At 54.2% G+C, this 20228-nt stretch overlaps 1 protein-coding gene across 1 annotated transcript in view; it reads left to right on the top strand.

Moving 5' to 3' along the window:
* Positions 1-382: 382 nt before the first annotated feature.
* The window catches only part of LOC149427468 (fermitin family homolog 2-like), a 44114-nt gene continuing 24268 nt past the window's right edge, over positions 383-20228 (top strand). Inside the window, exons 1-2 of the mRNA XM_089667997.1 lie at positions 383-791; positions 9127-9293. Coding sequence (XP_089524123.1) covers positions 9128-9293 — 166 coding nt within the window. The 5' untranslated portion in view covers positions 383-791; position 9127. The remainder of the gene's footprint in view (positions 792-9126; positions 9294-20228) is intronic.

Below are 20228 nucleotides of genomic sequence, written 5' to 3'. Positions count from 1 at the left end.
TTATTTATATAATACATATTTTACATCATAGGATACATTATTTATACATATTTTACATTATAGGATACATTATTTATACATATTTTACATCATAGGATACATTATTGATACATATTTATATGAGCCATACATTATATGACGCGGGTCATAATATATGCGAAGAATCCCCGCGGAGCGGAGCGGCTGACGTCACCGCCGATGATTGACAGCTGAGCTGCGCTGCCAAAGTCGGCGACTTGCATCCTCCGCGTCCTGTGATTGGACGGGGGCAGGAAGGAGTGTGGCTGGTTTAGCAGTCTGGAGAGAGAGAGCATTGCTTCCTTCCTAGAGGGAGAAGGGGAGAGCAGAGAGCCTCCCCCCATCCCTGCACTGAGAGGCCCGGATGTTGGCTCCAATCCTGGCTTTTTATTCACTTCCATAAAAGGGCAGAGCCTGAAGACTCCTCCGAACTTTCCTCACTTTGCTGGACCCTGAAAACTTTTTTTTCTTTTTTCCCCCTCCTGTGCTCCCCCCTGAGCCTTGCTGCCCCCTCCCCCTCCTCCAGGCTGCTGCTCAGTTAACAGTTGTGAGTTCTGGGCAGAGATAAAGGAAAAGAGAGAGAGAGGAGAGAGAGGAGGAGAGAGGAGAGAGAGGAGGGGGGAGTGACTGCAGCAGATTGAGCAGCAGTGACGTGATCCCAGCCTGGAGAGCTCAGCCTGGGGGACTCCATTCTCAGCCTGCCCTGTCCTCTTCATTGTGGACCCTCCAGTCCCTCTCTGACCAGCCTGGGTGAGCAGTGTGCAAGCAGAGAGGTAAGTGTGTGTGTGGCCCCTGCATGCATTTATTACCACCCCCCCCTTTCCCCATGCCAGCCTCATGCCCCCCCATCCCTCTCTATGAAAACTTCAATTGCAGCCAGCGAGCAGCCAGACCGGTTTTGTTAGGTTGGGATTACAAACAGGTGAAGAGCGGATTCCCCGCACAGAGGAGGATGTGTGAGCAGCACAATGGATGACCTGGCTGCGGAGAGGAGAGGGAGCCATCCTGGGCTTGGAGGGGGAGGAAGCTGCCCTGAGCTAGGAGGGGCTGCACAGTCCAGCCAGCGCCAACTTCATCCAGGGAGCTCGGCATGCTCCGCCGGATGGGAGTTGTAGTCCCACAGCACCCCTCCAGCTGCTCACAGACTCATTTGTAGGCGTTTTATAGGGCGCAGTCTGAGCAAGTGGGAAGAGGAGCTTGCGCTCTAAACTTCCCGTCGCTCATCTGTATGTATGTTCAGCCTCGTTTGGTGAAGTCGAGTTGTTTGAAAGGGGAGCCGAACCCCAGGACAGAGCACTGAGTCCCCGGTCACACCGGGTGCGACTTGCCATGCAATTTGTGTCCCCTACGGCTTCTGAATCGCATTGGCAAGTCGCACCCTGTTGTCCGCAATTACGCCGTCCTATCGGTGCGGTCGGTCGGAGCCGCACCGATTACTACAGTAGTACATGCGCTGCTTTTGGTGCGATTTGCATCCCATACGACTTTCAAATCGCATTGGCAAGTCGCACCCTGTTGTCCGCAATTACGCGGTCCTATCGGTGCGTCGGTCGGAGCCGCACCGATTTCTACAGTAGTACATGCGCTGCTTTTGGTGCGATTTTGCATAGACATCTGCGTCGGATATCTTACAAATCGCACCTCAAATCGGCACATCATTCGACTTTGAAATCGTGCGACTTCACTGCAATCCGCACAGTTTCAAAGTCGGGGGCCGGTGTGAGTCGGGGGCCGGTGTGAGTCGGGGGCCGGTGTGAGTCGGGGGCCGGTGTGAGTCGGGGCCCGGTGTGAGTCGGGGACCGGGGCGTAAAGCCGGCCATACACGTGTACATTTTCAAATGAGAATATTCCTAAGAAAAGTCGTACGAAAAATTCTTTGCATATTCAATGAATGGATGAATGTCGTCCGAAAACTGTCTTTTGCTTTTAACATTCGACTTTAAAATGAATGTCATTTCTGAACGATCACCACATACACTGGCTGAAAATTCGTTTGAAGAAATGTTTTCCTTCCTGCCCCTTCAAATTTTTACCATCACTGCCAGCAAACATGAACATCAATTTGACCCCCCCCCCCCCCCAAGGAACGATTAGAAAATCCAACGAATATTCTTGAACGAAAATCTATACGTGTATGGGCAGCTTAAGTCGCTAAATCTGATTTACAGAAAACATTTTATTTTTTAAACATTTTTATTTTATTTATTTTCATTTTAAATGTTTTTAATAATTTGAATTTAGGCGACAGTCATTCTGCAGTCGCTTGCTACAAATGGACCTTGAGGCCTTCAGGTTTAGTGCTGCCCGGGCTTCATTGGGGTTACCGTGGACCTGTCCTTTAATAGTGACCATGGACCTGGCTGCAGTGCACATGGGTGGTGGTGGGGAAAGGGGGGGTTGTCATGCGTTCACATTGACTTGTATGGGGGGGTCTCTAATGCCGGTGTAGAAGAACCAAATCACCAGTCAGCTGTGCCGGGCTCCGTTCAGCAAATATTAAAGGGAACCGATCAATAAAGTTTTGGCTGAAGACGCACGCCCCAGACGCACGCCCCAAAATGCCCTTTTCTCTGCTGACCTTTTACTGTCATTTCATAAGAGTTCATTGTTCACCAGCGCCCGTATACCGCGATGCAATGACTTTGGTTCACCAGCGCCCGTATACCGCGATGCAATGACTTTGGTTCGCCGGCGCCCGTATACCGCGACGCAATGACTTTGGTTCACCGGCGCCCGTATACCGCGATACAATGACTATGGTTCACCGGCGCCCGTATACCTCGATACAATGACTTTGGTTCGCCGGCGCCCGTATACCTCGATACAATGACTTTGGTTCGCCGGCGCCCGTATACCGCGATGCAATGACATTGGTTCGCCGGCGCCCGTATACCGCGACGCAATGACTTTGGTTCGCCGGCGCCCGTATACCTCGATACAATGACTTTGGTTCACCGGCGCCCGTATACCTCGATACAATGACTTTGGTTCGCCGGCGCCCGTATACCGCGATACAATGACTTTGGTTCACCAGCGCCCGTATACCGCGATACAATGACTTTGGTTCGCCGGCGCCCGTATACCGCGATGCAATGACTTTGGTTCACCAGAGCCCGTATACCGCGATACTATGACTTTGTTTCACCGGCGCCCGTATACCGCGATACAATGACTTTGGTTCACCAGCGCCCGTATACCGCGATACAATGACTTTGGTTCACCAGCGCCCGTATACCGCGATACAATGACTTTGGTTCACCAGCACCCGTATACCGCGATACAATGACTTTGGTTCACCAGCACCCGTATACCGCGATACAATGACTTTGGTTCGCCGGCGCCCGTATACCGCGATACAATGACTTTGGTTCGCCAGCGCCCGTATACCGCGATACAATGACTATGGTTCGCCAGCGCCCATATACCGCGTTACAATGACTTTGGTTCGCCGGCGCCCGTATACCGCGATACAATGACTTTGGTTCGCCGGCGCCCGTGTACCGCGATACAATGACTTTGGTTCGCCGGCGCCCGTGTACCGCGATACAATGACTTTGGTTCGCCGGCGCCCGTGTACCGCGATACAATGACTTTGGTTCGCCGGCGCCCGTGTACCGCCATACAATAACTTTGGTTCGCCGGCGCCCGTGTACCGCCATACAATGACTTTGGTTCGCCGGCGCCCGTGTACCGCCATACAATGACTTTGGTTCGCCGGCGCCCATATACCGCGATACAATGACTTGGACTGACTGCTCTGGCCACCATTGGTCACGTACCTTTAGATATAATACCGTAGCGTGTTTTTGTTTTTTGATGGACTGGTTTTTGCTTCCCATCGGCCCACGTTACCAAAATGAGGCACGTAAAGAGGCCATCACCAGAGCCTTCATTTTATTTATTTCAGGTACTTAGCGCCATCAATTTTCGCAGCGCTTTACATATTTATTGTACATTGACAGTCCCCGCCCCCAAGGAGCGTACAATCTGAGGTCCCTAATGCACATTCATATACTAGGGACAATTTAGACAGGAGCCAGTTATCCTCCCAGCATGTCTTTGGCGTGTGGGAGGAGACTGGAGTACCCAGAGGGAACCCACGCAGGCACAGGGAGAACATGCAAGCTCCAGGCAGGTGGTGCCATGGTTGGGATTTGAACCCGCGTATTGCGAGGCAGAAGTGCTAACCATTTAGCCGCTGTGCTGCCCCCTCTTCCCAATAGATTATATGAGCATCTAATGCATCTTATTTCCCTTTCATCCTCCCTCACGTACCCATCCAAAACCTCTGAGACTGCTGCTGGGTGCCGCCATTTTGCATGTGAAGACAGCAGTCTCGGAGCTGTCACTCAAATGACATTCTATACATTCTCCTTTGCTGGATTGGGGGAGGGGCAAGGGAGCTGGCTCAGCACAGACAGTAATTAGACATTTGCAGAAGAAGGGAGGGCTGCGACATGCAAGGAGGGAGGGGGCTGAGCTAGGGGATCTATACTTTTTAGGGTGTGAGTTCTCCGGCAAGTTCAGAATCTCATTGCAAATCAATAATTAAAAAAAAATTTATAGGATGGAAAAAAAATGGTGCAAAAATACATTGACGCGATTTATTTTATTTTATTTTTTTTTCTGTGCTTCTACCTGCAATTGTTTAAAATTGGTAACAGGGTCTCTTTAAGGCCAAGGTGGTGTACCCCACCGCAGCCAATCAGCGTTCATTTTTCTGGGTTCTGCCTCCCAGGAATTGACAGAAGCTGCGAGCGGATTGGCTGCTGTCACTCTGGGTACTGCCTGGTCTCGGTGACCGGTGACAGGCCATGCGACTTGTGAGTGTTTGTGTGTATTTCTATGGAGTCGTATGATTCATTGGATTTGTTTTCTTCCCCTTTTCTGGGGAAACGATAAATTTCCTGATTTGCGGTTTTTGTTGTTCACAACTTTAAATGCTGAATGGGTTTGTTAGCAGCTGATGCCGGGATGGGCGATGGGCCGGGTCTGCGGGGCTGGGTGTGGGGGCCATGGGCCGGGTCTGCGGTGCTGGGTGTGGGGGCCATGGGCCGGGTCTGCGGTGCTGGGTGTGGGGGCCATGGGCCGGGTCTGCGGTGCTGGGTGTGGGGGCCATGGGCCGGGTCTGCGGTGCTGGGTGTGGGGGCCATGGGCCGGGTCTGCGGTGCTGGGTGTGGGGGCCATGGGCCGGGTCTGCGGTGCTGGGTGTGGGGGCCATGGGCCGGGTCTGCGGTGCTGGGTGTGGGGGCCATGGGCCGGGTCTGCGGTGCTGGGTGTGGGCCATGGGCCGGGGGTGGGCAATGGGCCGGGTCTGCGGGGCCGGGGGTGGGCCATGGGCCGGGTCTGCGGGGCTGGGTGTGGGCCATGGGCCGGGTCTGCGGGGCTGGGTGTGGGCCATGGGCCGGGGGTGGGCAATGGCCGGGGGTGGGCCATGGGCCGGGTCTGCGGTGCTGGGTGTGGGGGCCATGGGCCGGGTCTGCGGTGCTGGGTGTGGGGGCCATGGGCCGGGTCTGCGGTGCTGGGTGTGGGGGCCATGGGCCGGGTCTGCGGTGCTGGGTGTGGGGGCCATGGGCCGGGTCTGCGGTGCTGGGTGTGGGGGCCATGGGCCGGGTCTGCGGTGCTGGGTGTGGGGGCCATGGGCCGGGTCTGCGGTGCTGGGTGTGGGGGCCATGGGCCGGGTCTGCGGTGCTGGGTGTGGGGGCCATGGGCCGGGTCTGCGGTGCTGGGTGTGGGGGCCATGGGCCGGGTCTGCGGTGCTGGGTGTGGGGGCCATGGGCCGGGTCTGCGGTGCTGGGTGTGGGGGCCATGGGCCGGGTCTGCGGTGCTGGGTGTGGGGGCCATGGGCCGGGGGTGGGCAATGGGCCGGGTCTGCGGTGCTGGGTGTGGGGGCCATGGGCCGGGTCTGCGGTGCTGGGTGTGGGGGCCATGGGCCGGGTCTGCGGTGCTGGGTGTGGGGGCCATGGGCCGGGTCTGCGGTGCTGGGTGTGGGCCATGGGCTGGGGGTGGGCAATGGGCCGGGTCTGAACAGTCATGGGAATCCCTTTTTTCTGCCATCCTCACATTTGTGACGTTGAGGTCAGTGAAGGGTTAATGGAGTTTTTGTCTCTTCAGCAGATAGAGGTCCATGTTACTGTTTATCAATCTGTATCTGTTTTTGCTCCAATGTATCAATATTGATCAATATTTGTGCAGCTGAGTAAAGATGAGATTATTATTTACAATGTATTTCTACCTGAAACTGATTTCTTGGTTTTTTTTTTTTTTTGTTTTGTTTTTGGGGGGGGGGATTGGGGACCAGTCATGCTATTGGTTTGCGGTGAAATGTGCCAAGCATGTTACATGTTGTATGCGTGATTTTTGGTGCGTTGTGCTGCCCGTATAACCGAATGTCCTATCACAACCCTTCTTGCCACGGATGAACTCCTGGAAAAAATTCTCAGATCTTGGGGAACCCCTGTAAAGTCACTACATGGGGGGGTTCAGTGAGAAGCATGCCGTTATGTTGTTGGCCAGTGAGAAAGATGCCCCGCCCACAGCGGTGGTCAGAATCCCACCCTTACAGACCACTAAAAAGATAATTGGTGTCATTCAGCTGGCTCTGCCGAGTGGCGCTGGACCTGGAACTATGCAGGCACCGCCCGATGGAAGGTCCATGAGTCAGAGCTCGCGGAACCCTCAGCAACCACTAGAGGAACCCTGGCGGAGAACGACTTCCCAACACAACGAAGGATTTTTATGAGCCTTTAGTGTGGCAAAAACAAAATGCCAAAAGTGAACCAAAAAAATGTATGTGACCACACAGAAAACATTGCACTTGGGGTGTGTCATATGGTCCCCTACCAAAGAGGATGGACCCTTCCCTGACCCCTTTTGGGTGCAAGACTTCTGTCGGGTAAGGCTCACACAGGTCCACCCAGCCAAATGGCCAAGCAGATCCCGATCTTCATGATCAGCAGAAGCTGATCCATCAAGTGCTGAGGAAGGGGAGGAAGCAACCTAAGGGCCGCCGAGCCCACACCCTCCACTCCGCAGGGGAAGGGCCGCCGGGCCCACACCCTCCACTCCGCAGGGGAAGGGCCGCCGGGCCCACACCCTCCACTCCGCAGGGGAAGGGCCGCCGGGCCCACACCCTCCACTCCGCAGGGGAAGGGCCGCCGGGCCCACACCCTCCACTCCGCAGGGGAAGGGCCGCCGGGCCCACACCGTCCACTCCGCAGGGGAAGGGCCGCCGAGCCCACACCCTCCACGAGGGAAGGACTGCACACCCCAGAGGAAATTAAAAAGGGGTCACTGCATGTGCCATGTCTAGGTATTGCGGCCAGGTAAAAAATAAATTGCCAAAAAGCCCAGCCCATGAGGCCACGTGCATTACAAATGAGGTGTTGTGGCTTAGTGCCCTTTCTCCCACTGGGGTCCCAGACCCTTTGAATGCTCTAACACATGTAGCAGCGGGCCATGCTGGTGTGGATGGGCCCCTAGAACCCCCGTCAGGGTTTTGTCGTCACCATTGGGGAGATTTCCTCTGTCATGGTGGCCATAGAAAGTGATGGGAAATCCAAGATTTTAGCTGTCACCCGAACAGGCGAGAGGAAATCTTCCAGTGGGGACACCTAATCCATCAACGTTGAGGGGAATTGTCTTCATTTTTGCATGGATTTCCTCCTGCTTCCTGTTGCTTCTCCAGGACGGGAAGTGAAGGAAGTTCTCCCCAATGGGGAAAAGCAAGAAATAACCTTTAAAGGGTTAAGAAAAAATAATCAACATCCATATTCCTCTTCATGTCCCATGTCACCTCTAGGACCAGAGTGGTCACATGACTCCTGATCACTCAGTTCTCAGTCTGCTCTAAATGGAGAGCAGTGATGGTCAGTCACCACTCTCTACTCTGCCCCTTCTGCACTCACTGGAGCGCCGGGCTGGGGAAGGGGCAGGAGCGGCTTGCTCTGGCACTCAGCCAAATGCCAATAGGCAGAGCCAGCTGTCAGTCAGGCAGCTGGGTGGATCCTGACAATATTGTCAGGATCCTTCCAGAGCCCGAAGTAGCTCTTCTTCATCAGATGATAGAGGGCGGGAGCCTACTATAGGCTGACTCATGGTCACAGGAGGACAAAAGTAATTCTACTCCAGTCACCCAGAAGAGAAGTGTAGACAAAAAAGCTTTGGAGAGATGTATGTGTGTATGTGTGTGTGTGTGTGTGTGTATATATATATATATATATATATATGTGTGTGTGTATATGTATGTAATATGTATATATGTGTGATATTTAATAAAAAAAAAAAAAAAATTTATATATATATATATATATATATATATATATATATATATATAATTTTTTTTTTTTTTTCTCTCTCTTTTAATGGCCTTTAACTTTGCTCTTGATTCACCTGGCATTACCCAGAATTCTGTTCAGGGTCATAACTTTCTGACTGGTGACAGCCAATACAAATGCGGGTTGTTAAGTCGCCAGACATCCAGGTGTCCCCACCCCCCAGGAGGTGTTCCCAGTTCTAGCCAACTGGACTGTGCAGCAGCCTCATGTGCAGGGTATAGGCTTGGAAGCCGGCGATGTCCTGCAATGGGAAAGGTGACCTCAGGGCTGGGAGTGTAGAATTCGGCTGCTTGACACCCCCCAGCCTGACTTTCTAGAACCCCATGTGCAAATTTGGAGAAGCCCCCCCAGCAACTGGGTATAGGGAGCCCCGCTGGGTGCCTCCTCGCAACAACAAAAAAAGAACTAGAGAACCTGGAACAGATATAGTCCTGTCTTTTTTTTATACAAGACCTAAACCTTGATTCTATGCAGTCTCTAATGATGTGAAACACCCACAATGCTCAAGCTTGCCAGAGGTCATGTGATCTAGTGTAAGGGTCTTTAAATCACTTTTTTTTTTTTACTCCAGAATAACGACGCACCATGTGAACGCTGCCCCTTGTCCCATTGATTCCCATAACTGACTGATCTGACGCGCATTCTCCCGGCCTCTAAGTGTACATAATGGGTTGAAATACCGGAGCCCCCATATCTCACTTCTCTCTATAAACCTGTGTATGTGATGTTAGGAGCCAGTGGCTAACGGGACCGTCTTTACCTTTCTCCGCAGGATGACCATGATGGCTCTGGACGGAATACGTATGCCGGACGGCTGCTACGCCGATGGCACCTGGGAGTTAAATATCCTGGTGACGGACCTGAACCGGGACGTGACGCTGAGGGTCACCGGTGAAGTGCACATCGGAGGGGTGATGCTGAAGCTGGTGGAGAAGCTCGGTAAGTTGCGTGTGTGCGCAGAAGGCGCGGCCGCTTTACAGCCATTGGCTGCTTCCCATCCCCTGTGGCCAATTGCAGAAGAATGGCCCCATTTTACTGCTTCCTCGCCCTCGTTTTGGGGGGGAGTTTTTTGTTCACCGTGAATGAGTTTTTGTTCTGGGTTCACCTAACACCTTGTTCTTTGTTCAGCGTTCCACTTCTATGAAATTTTCTGCCTCGGAGTCATTCATGTTTTGGCTTTGAAAGGCGCCAAGTTTCCACTCCGACTTGGTGTTTCCCTTAAAGAAGAACTCTGGGTGGCGCTGTGTATAGAAGACACAGAAGTTGGCCTTCTGTTCACCGTAGATACACCGCGGCCCTTTGTCTCCATATACACCTTCCTGGGTCTGCGTGCCTCCAACTGCCAGGTGCATGTGCAAGAGTTTAGATTTTGGCCTCTTTGTGTGCCCTTCTTGAAGGGAGGCGCTCTGGATGGGAATGTTGGACCTTCCTTTACCAGATCTAAACCTTGAAAAACACGTCCACTTCTTCTGGACCTCCTGGAATCAGAAGGATGTCCTCCAGTCAGCGTGTTGGAACTGTTGGTGTGCACATACTGGTGCCAGGTAGGTGACTCACCGGGTAGACGGAGAAGACTGACCAGTCAGGAACAGCTGTCGTATTTCAGTCATTTGTGGATTCTCTTTAAAGAGACCTTGTCACCAGACCAATTGGTTCAACAGGATTGCCTTCCTTCAAGCCATGGTCTGTCAATGGGTTGCCTTCCTTCAAGCCATGGTCTGTCAATGGGTTGCCTTCCTTCAAGCCATGGTCTGTCAATGGGTTGCCTTCCTTCAAGCCATGGTCTGTCAATGGGTTGCCTTCCTTCAAGCCATGGTCTGTCAATGGGTTGCCTTCCTTCAAGCCATGGTCTGTCAATGGGTTGCCTTCCTTCAAGCCATGGTCTGTCAATGGGTTGCCTTCCTTCAAGCCATGGTCTGTCAATGGGTTGCCTTCCTTCAAGCCATGGTCTGTCAATGGGTTGCCTTCCTTCAAGCCATGGTCTGTCAATGGGTTGCCTTCCTTCAAGCCATGGTCTGTCAATGGGTTGCCTTCCTTCAAGCCATGGTCTGTCAATGGGTTGCCTTCCTTCAAGCCATGGTCTGTCAATGGGTTGCCTTCCTTCAAGCCATGGTCTGTCAATGGGTTGCCTTCCTTCAAGCCATGGTCTGTCAATGGGTTGCCTTCCTTCAAGCCATGGTCTGTCAATGGGTTGCCTTCCTTCAAGCCATGGTCTGTCAATGGGTTGCCTTCCTTCAAGCCATGGTCTGTCAATGGGTTGCCTTTGAGTCCTTGCCACCAGACCTTTTCAGGAGCAATCTTCTCATAGGTTTCTAGGTGTATTTTATTCATGTTCTGTACCTATAGAATCCTCCCTTGTGTAGGCCTTCAAAAGCCCTGAGAATGCTGCTGGGTGCCGCCATCTTGGATGTGACATCAGCAGCTCCAAAACCAGCAAGGTTCTCAACCTTCTTGACACCGGAGCCTCATAACTTCTCCCAAAATCTTCCAAAACCTCCCCCCCCCCCCCCCCTCAAAAAAGTTTGTACTTGTACAACAAAAGTATGTTGGAAGGCTACGGATGGGGCTGGGTGTCACTATGGGGGGAGGTGAAGTGGGTCGAGGGACTCGGTAAAAGACTTGGTGGCCCTATGGGGAATGAGGTTTCTAAAGAGGGCTGGGAGTGAGTCTCTGTGTAAGGTGCAATGTGTGACACTATTGGAGGCTGGGCGGCACTGTGGAGGTTGAGGGCTCTCGGGGGACGTGGGGCACTATGGCACACTGTTGGAGGTTGGGGGTACTATGGAGAGCTGGTGGCTGGGAGGTTCCATGGGAGGCTGGCCGGCACTGTAAAGGTTGAGGGCGCTCGAGGGAAGTGGGGGCACTATGGCACACTGTTGGAGGTTGGGGGTACTATGGAGAGCTGGTGGCTGGGAGGTTCCATGGGAGGCTGGCCGGCACTGTAAAGGTTGAGGGCTCTCGAGGGAAGTGGGGGCACTATGGAAAACTGTTGGAGGTTGGGGGTACTATTGAGAGCTGAAGGCTGGGGGGCACTATGGGAGACCATTCTGCACTGTGGAGGGTGAGGGCTCTCGGGGGACGTGGGGACACTTTTGGAGGTTGGGGGCACTATGGTGAGCTGGGAGGTAAAATGGGAGGTTGGGCGGCACTGTAGAGGATGAGGGCTCTCGGGGGACATGGGGGCACTGTGGAACACTGTTGGTTGTTGGGGGCACTATAGAGAGCTGGAGGCTGGGCTGCCCTGTGGAGGGTGAGGGCTCTCAGGGGCCATGGGGGCACTATGGAACACTGTTGGAGGTACTATTGAGAGCTGAAGGCTGGGGGGCACTATGGGAGGCCGTGCTGCACTGTGGAGGGTGAGGGCTCTCGGGGGACATGGGGGCACTGTAGGACACTGTTGGGGGCACTATGGAGAGCTTGAGGCTTTGAAGAAGGATGGGGGGCACTGTGGAGGTTGAGGGCTTGCAGGGGGCTTGGGAGCACTGTGGGCCACTATGGGAGGTTGGGGGGGCACTATGGAAGCTGGGAGGCACTGTGGGGGGTTAAGCATTCTGTAACCAGGGGGGAAGGAAGACTGCAGTTCTCTAGTATTCTCCTTCACTCCACCCTTGGCACCTACACAAAATGGTGGAGGAGCTGGGCCAGCACAGACAGTAATTAGCTACTCCCAGGAGAGGAGGGAGTTATGAAGTGCAAAGTGGCAGGAGTTGTCAACACAGACAGTAATTAGACACTCCCAGAAGAGAAGAAGGCTTTGTTGTACAGGGAGGGAGGAGCTGGGCCAGCATTGGCAGTCATTAGACACTCCCAGAAGAGGAGAGGTCTATGAGATGTAAGAAGGGAGGGGCCATGCTGGGAAATTGACCCTTTGCAAAAAAAAGTCACATTTCCAGTCAATTGAAAAGCACATTTAAAATAATTTGTGGAAGGAAATAAAATGCAGCAAAAATTGGTCCTTTATCTGTATTGTAAGTTGTCGGCCGGGAGAGGAAAACCTCATCTGTGATATCTGGTTGGTGTGCAGTGAAGGGTGACAACAAGATCCCTCCACCGACTGGTGTGTTGTAGAGGTGACAGGAACATCCCGGTGAGCTGGGGGAACCCCTGACTGCCGCATGTGGGGAGCATTTGTTTTATAGTCGGATCGTCCCCGGCTGTTTACCTGTACTGGGTGTCAGAGCCGCACGATTTACCGCTCCCCTCTACTCCCTACCCCATGTGTTCCCTCCACAACCATCCCCCCCCCCCCCCCCCCCCCCGCGCGTCCGCTACTTCCAAACAAGGCGGTTAATGATTTCTGAGCGCCGTTATCTTTGTTTACATTAAAAAGAAACAAGGCTGAATCTTCAGAGAAAACCATTTTATGTTTGAGTTATGATCTTTAGCTGGAAGTCTCCCCCCCCCTCTCTCCCCCCCCCTCTCTCTCTCCCCCCTCTCTCTCTCCCCCCTCTCTCTCCCCCCCTCTCTCTCCCCCCTCTCTCCCCCCCCCTCTCTCTCCCCCCCTCTCTCTCTCCCCTCTCTCTCTCCCCCTCTCTCTCTCCCCCCTCTCTCTCCCCCCTCTCTCTCTCCCCCCTCTCTCTCTCCCCCTCTCTCTCTCCCCCCTCTCTCTCTCCCCCCTCTCTCTCTCCCCCCTCTCTCTCTCCCCCTCTCTCTCTCCCCCCTCCCCCCCTCTCTCTCTCTTCCCCCCTCCCCCCCCCTCTCTCTCTTCTCCCCCTCCCCCCCCTCTCTCTCTCTCCCCCCCCTCCCCTCTCTCTCTCTCCCCCCCTCCCCTCTCTCTCTCTCCCCCCCTCCCCTCTCTCTCTCCCCCCCTCCCCTCTCTCTCTCTCCCCCCCTCCCCTCTCTCTCTCCCCCCCCCTCTCTCTCCCCCCCTCTCTTCCCCCCTCTCTTCCCCCCTCTCTCTCTCTCTCTCCCCCCCTCCCCTCTCTCTCTCTCCCCCCCTCCCCCCTCTCTCTCTCCCCCCTCCCCTCTCTCTCTCTCCCCCCCTCCCCTCTCTCTCTCTCTCCCCCCCTCCCCTCTCTCTCTCTCTCCCCCCCTCCCCTCTCTCTCTCTCTCCCCCCCTCCCCTCTCTCTCTCCCCCCCCCCCTCCCTCTCTCTCTCCCTCTGGTTGACCGGCTATGCCACCTGTCAGACCCCTCATTCATCACAGTGGGGGCCATGCTGCAACAGCAGAGCACATGATTGGCTCATGTTTGCGACATTCTAGTTCCTAAAAAAGAAAAAATAGTGTGAACTTACCCTCACTTGCCGTATCCTCGCTTCCCCCGACAGCTGCATCATCCTCTTCCCTGTCATGCTCCGGGGTATAGGTGGGTCCTCAGCGTCCTGACTTACAATGCAGGGATCCTGGTCCTGCATTGTACGTAGTGATGTAACCGACGGACAGGGGGCTGGACGCATGGAGAGGAGGAGCCTGGGGGAGGGGGGGGCAAGATACTGGAAGTAAAACAATTTTTTTTTTCTTGGCACCTCAAAAATTAGAATTTAACTCTGCAGGACACACTCCTGTCCTAGGGTGACAACGCTTCTTCACTGTGTTATCTCATTGTGTTGTCTGTTGTCACCCTGGGACAGGAAGTGACTAAGACCCCCCCCCCCCATCATTTTCCTTTATTACAGAGGGGAGGTGTTCCGTAGTTCAGAGGTGAACTGGACAAGGCTGAAACCACTGCTTATGATTTCAAACTTACTGGATTTCTGGTGGGATCAACAGGTATTTTGCACTTATCTCAGTGATGTCATCGCTCTCTAGTGATTGGATAGGCTGAATTCTCAGTGATGTCACCACTCTCTAGTGAATGGATAGGCTGCATTCTCAGTGAGGTCATCGCTCTCTAGTGAATGGATAGGCTGCATTCTCAGTGATGTCATCGCTCTCTAGTGATTGGATAGGCTGCATTCTCAGTGATGTCACCACTCTCTAGTGAATGGATAGGCTGCATTCTCAGTGAGGTCACCGCTCTCTAGTGATTGGATAGGCCTGCATTCTCAGTGATGTCATCGCTCTCTAGTGAATGGATAGGCTGCATTCTCAGTGATGTCATCGCTCTCTAGTGATTGGATAGGCTGCATTCTCAGTGATGTCATCGCTCTCTAGTGATTGGATAGGCTGCATTCTCAGTGATGTCACCACTCTCTAGTGAATGGATAGGCTGAATTCTCAGTGATGTCACCGCTCTCTAGTGAATGGATAGGCTGCATTCTCAGTGATGTCATCGCTCTCTAGTGATTGGATAGGCTGCATTCTCAGTGATGTCATCGCTCTCTAGTGATTGGATAGGCTGCATTCTCAGTGATGTCATCGCTCTCTAGTGATTGGATAGGCTGCATTCTCAGTGATGTCATCGCTCTCTAGTGATTGGATAGGCTGCATTCTCAGTGATGTCACCACTCTCTAGTGAATGGATAGGCTGCATTCTCAGTGAGGTCACCGCTCTCTAGTGAATGGATAGGCTGCATTCTCAGTGATGTCATCGCTCTCTAGTGAATGGATAGGCTGCATTCTCAGTGATGTCATCGCTCTCTAGTGATTGGATAGGCTGCATTCTCAGTGATGTCATCGCTCTCTAGTGATTGGATAGGCTGCATTCTCAGTGATGTCATCGCTCTCTAGTGATTGGATAGGCTGCATTCTCAGTGATGTCACCACTCTCTAGTGAATGGATAGGCTGAATTCTCAGTGATGTCACCGCTCTCTAGTGAATGGATAGGCTGCATTCTCAGTGATGTCATCGCTCTCTAGTGATTGGATAGGCTGCATTCTCAGTGATGTCATCGCTCTCTAGTGATTGGATAGGCTGCATTCTCAGTGATGTCATCGCTCTCTAGTGATTGGATAGGCTGCATTCTCAGTGATGTCATCGCTCTCTAGTGATTGGATAGGCTGCATTCTCAGTGATGTCACCACTCTCTAGTGAATGGATAGGCTGCATTCTCAGTGAGGTCACCGCTCTCTAGTGATTGGATAGGCTGCATTCTCAGTGATGTCATCGCTCTCTAGTGAATGGATAGGCTGCATTCTCAGTGATGTCATCGCTCTCTAGTGATTGGATAGGCTGCATTCTCAGTGATGTCATCGCTCTCTAGTGATTGGATAGGCTGCATTCTCAGTGATGTCACCACTCTCTAGTGAATGGATAGGCTGAATTCTCAGTGATGTCACCGCTCTCTAGTGAATGGATAGGCTGCATTCTCAGTGATGTCATCGCTCTCTAGTGATTGGATAGGCTGCATTCTCAGTGATGTCATCGCTCTCTAGTGATTGGATAGGCTGCATTCTCAGTGATGTCATCGCTCTCTAGTGATTGGATAGGCTGCATTCTCAGTGATGTCATCGCTCTCTAGTGAATGGATAGGCTGCATTCTCTGTGATGTCATCGCTCTCTAGTGATTGGATAGGCTGCATTCTCGGTGATGTCATCGCTCTCTAGTGAATGGATAGGCTGCATTCTCAGTGATGTCATCGCTCTCTAGTGATTGGATAGGCTGCATTCTCAGTGATGTCATCGCTCTCTAGTGATTGGATAGGCTGCGTTCTCGGTGATGTCACCGGTCTGTATTGACTGACAGCTGCTCACCCATTCTCAGGACATTTGTTGGATATTTTTGTACCCCTGTAGACAGGCTGATGATTCGGAGATCTCCATCTGTGTATTAGGAGTATCAGGACGTCACACATTGTGAGGTTTGTTGGGTTTCTTTCATATGGATGGAAATGCAATGCACAGAATTTAGGTAAATCCCCAATTTTTGGAAGTTTGGCGGTTCCTTCTATCGCTCGGCGTTTCTCTTGCTTTGTGCCGATTCCTTATCTCCGTTTCTCAGACCTGAAGAGGGAATACAGAAGTTGATCCATTAAAATGAAGTTGGCCATCGTTTCCCGCAGCCCAGGGACACTCGGCCCTCTCCAGCTTTGTTCTATTACCGCCTCCCATTCCGTTGGCGGGGCGGCGCTCCTCAGATTGGACGCGACTCATGTTTTATTGGATAAACGCCGGCCTAGGAAGCTTACATCTTCAAATGCCGTAATCCATCTCCGCTCCGAGGCCTCAAGAAGAAGACTGCTTGGCTGGGGGCCCTCGAGAGGGAGAAGGCGGGCCCGGCTGGGGGCCCTCGAGAGGGAGAAGGCGGCCCGGCTGGGGGCCCTTGAGAGGGAGAAGGCGGGCCGGCTGGGGGCCCTCGAGAGGGAGAAGGCGGGCCCGGCTGGGGGCCCTCGAGAGGGAGAAGGCGGGCCCGGCTGGGGGCCCTCGAGAGGGAGAAGGCGGGCCCGGCTGGGGGGCCCTCGAGAGGGAGAAGGCGGGCCCGGCTGGGGGCCCTCGGAGAGGGAGAAGGCGGGCCCGGCTGGGGCCCTCGAGAGGGAGAAGGCGGGCCCGGCTGGGGGCCCTCGAGAGGGAGAAGGCGGGCCCGGCTGGGGGCCCTCGAGAGGGAGAAGGCGGGCCCCCGAGAGGGAGAAAATGGGCCCGGCTGGGGGCCCCGAGAGGGAGAAGCGGGCCCGGCTGGGGGCCCTCAAAAGGGAGAAGGCGGGCCCCCGAGAGGGAGAAAATGGGCCCGGCTGGGGGCCCCGAGAGGAGAAAATGGGCCCGGCTGGGGGCCCCGAGAGGGAGAAGGCGGGCCCGGCTGGGGGGCCCTTGAGAGGGAGAAGTTGGGGCTCTCAAGAGGGAGAAAATGGGCCCGGCTGGGGGCCCCCGAGAGGGAGAAGGCGGGCCTGGCTGGGGGCCCCCCGAGAGGGAGAAGGCGGGCCCGGCTGGGGGCCCTCGAGGGGGAGAAGGCGGGCCCGGCTGGGGGCCCTCGAGAGGGAGAAGTTGGGGCTCTCGAGAGGGAGAATGCGGGCCCGGCTAGGTGTCCTCGAGAGGGAGAAGGCGGGCCCGGCTCGGGGCCTGGCTGGAGGGGGAGAAGGCGGGCCCGGCTCGGGGCCTGGCTGGAGGGGGAGAAGACGGGCCCTCAATGGGGAGAAGACGGGCCAGTCTCGGGGCCTCCATAGGATCTTCGGAAGGGCCCGGCCTCACACTGAGCAGTTATTTTACACCGAGGCCGCGCTCAGCCGCTCAGGTGACTCCTGCAGACTGTTAAGTGCTCAAAATAAAGCAATTAGTCTCTGGAACTGGGGGAAGCGGCCGCAGACCTCCACACTCACTTATTGATTTTATTCTTTTTTCTTTTTTTTTTTTTTGCAGTTGAATTTTTTTTCTTTTTTTCTGCAAAGTTGTTAAACTGATGAATGGGTCTCTGTTTTCTACATAGAGGACTTTTTATTTTCAAGAAACACGAGGGCTGAGAAATCCGCCCTAAAAATGAAGTTTTGAGGGGAGTTGGAGCCTCTGTCGGGTCTTTGTTGCTGGCTGTGTCCCCGCTGGGGAGATTCACCTCCTACATCAGCTGAAGTTTCATCTGCTGATCTTTTGCCTTTCCTCTCCTCCCTCATCAACATTCTAACATTTGTTAAATTAAACCTTCTGTGTTCATTATATACCATGTTTTACACCTGCTGACTTTATCACTGGGTCTCTGTCTTTTCTATGCAAGTCAAGCAGATCATGACTGGTGGGAGGAGCCAGCAGGGTGTTGTACCTAACTTCCTGAAAACATCCCAGCCCCCTGCCTCAGTACTCCTCAAGAGCCCTCAGCCTTGATGCAAGCAGGGGGAGGAGTTATGCAAATATCAGAATGTCTTGATAGGTGGGTGTCAATCTGGAGGAGTGGGTGTTTCTAGGCAGGCTGAGTTACATAGGTAACGCCCACATGTGATGCTGAGCCTCCATGATTGATAGGGCTGTAATCCAATGAATGAAAGGGGCGGAGCCGGCTCACCTGCGCAGGGCCGGCGGGGCGGAGCCGGCTCACCTGCGCAGGGCCGGCGGGGCGGAGCCGGCTCACCTGTGCAGGGCTGGTGGGAGGGGCCAGATGTTTCCTGTGCTTTTAGCTGGTCAGTCTCTTTTCATTGACCATGGAACATTTCCTGTGGCCTCAGCGGCTCCATAGCACCCCATCAGTGATGCTGACCTAGTCCATGGCATGTGAGGCCTGGTGATGGATCTGATCCATGTTCTCCATGTTGGGTGCCGGGAGGGAAGCCGGGCGTGGCGCAGTGTGTGGAATGGTATCCGGTGTCAGATGATCCCACATGTCAGCGAGCAGCTGGTGGCGGATGTGACCTCCCGGGAATACGAGGAAGTGCGGATGTGAGTGAATTCTTTACGGATAAACATTCCCCGGAATAAGGAGAGCCGTCTTTGTGTGATCTTCCTGCATTGCATACACACGTCCAATCCTGTCCTCCAATCGTGTTCTGCGATTTCATTGTACAATCGGTATGGCGGCACACACGGCGATATAAAGTGTACAATCCCAGAGTGAAGGGAAAAGATTGTACACAGGACTATAGGTGGCCGGTGTCCCCATAGCCGAGTCTCGGGGTGTAAATTGGGACACAAATTCTTTATTTCCTCTTCTCATTAAATCTGAACTCCGAGATAATAAATCCATCGGTCATGTGACCTCCGGAACCTTCTCCCAGATCTGGGCCGTCATCCAGGGTGAGACTTCCTGGAATAAAGACCGCTCACTGCTGCTATCTCTCCTTGTGCAGGGCGACTGGTCTTGTCTCCGCCCCATATTAGGTGGAGCCTGCTGGGCCCCTCCCACAGCTCTGCTATGTCCTTTTTGCAGATTTACTGCTCCTGTCTCCGCCCCCTTGTAGCGTTCTGTAGTAGGTGGAGCCTGCTTGGCCCCTCCCACAGCTCTGCTATGTTATTTGCAGATTTACTGCTCTCGTCTCCGCCCCGTTGTAGCATTCTGTAGTAGGTGGATCCTTCTGGGCTCCTCCCACAGCTGTGCTCTCTTCTCAGGCTACGTACAGCCCAGTGATGATGTCACTGCGACTTTTACAAGGTAATATCTGGGTTTGCAAGGCACTTTCTGTGCACACTGCGGACTCTCTGACATCTGCTTTCAGCACACGATTTCTGGCAGGATCAGCAGGTACTTTTAACATGTAATGAACAGATATTGCAAGAAGCTTTTCATGGAATATGAGCGGATATAGTGAATGCGGGGTCCGGGGAGACTGCATATAGTGAATGCGGGGTCCGGGGAGACTGCATATAGTGAATGCGGGGTCCGGGGAGAGCGGATATAGTGAATGCGGGGTCCGGGGAGAGCGGATATAGTGAATGCGGGGTCCGGGGAGAGCGGATATAGTGAATGCGGGGTCTGGGGAGAGCGGATATAGTGAACGCGGGGTCCGGGGAGAGCGGATGTAGTGAACGCGGGGTCCGGGGAGAGCGGATATAGTGAACGCGGGGTCCGGGGAGAGCGGATATAGTGAACGCGGGGTCCGGGGAGAGCGGATATAGTGAACGCGGGGTCCGGGGAGAGCGGATATAGTGAACGCGGGGTCCGGGGAGAGCGGATATAGTGAACGCGGGTCCGGGGAGAGCGGATATAGTGAACGCGGGGTCTGGGAGAGCGGATATAGTGAACGCGGGGTCCGGGGAGAGCGGATATAGTGAACGCGGGGTCCGGGGAGAGCGGATATAGTGAACGCGGGGTCCGGGGGAGAGCGGATCTAGTGAACGCGGGGTCCGGGGGGAGCGGATCTAGTGAACGCGGGGTCCGGGGGGAGCGGATCTAGTGAACGCGGGGTCCGGGGGGAGCGGATCTAGTGAACCGGGGTCCGGGGGGAGCCGGATCTAGTGAACGCGGGGTCCGGGGGAGCGGATCTAGTGAACGCGGGGTCCGGGGGGAGCGGATCTAGTGAACGCGGGGTCCGGGGGGAGCGGGTACAGTGAACGCGGGGTCCGGGGGAGCGGATCTAGTGAACGCGGGGTCCGGGGGGAGCGGGTACAGTGAACGCGGGGTCCGGGGGGAGCGGGTACAGTG

The sequence above is a fragment of the Staurois parvus genome, unplaced genomic scaffold (genome assembly GCF_062004578.1).
Source record: "Staurois parvus isolate SC_StPar_1 unplaced genomic scaffold, SC_StPar_1.0 ptg003733l, whole genome shotgun sequence".
NCBI lineage: Eukaryota > Metazoa > Chordata > Amphibia > Anura > Ranidae > Staurois > Staurois parvus.
The sequence above is the reverse complement of the archived record's forward strand: the minus strand, read 5'-3'. Positions and strand labels throughout refer to the sequence as shown.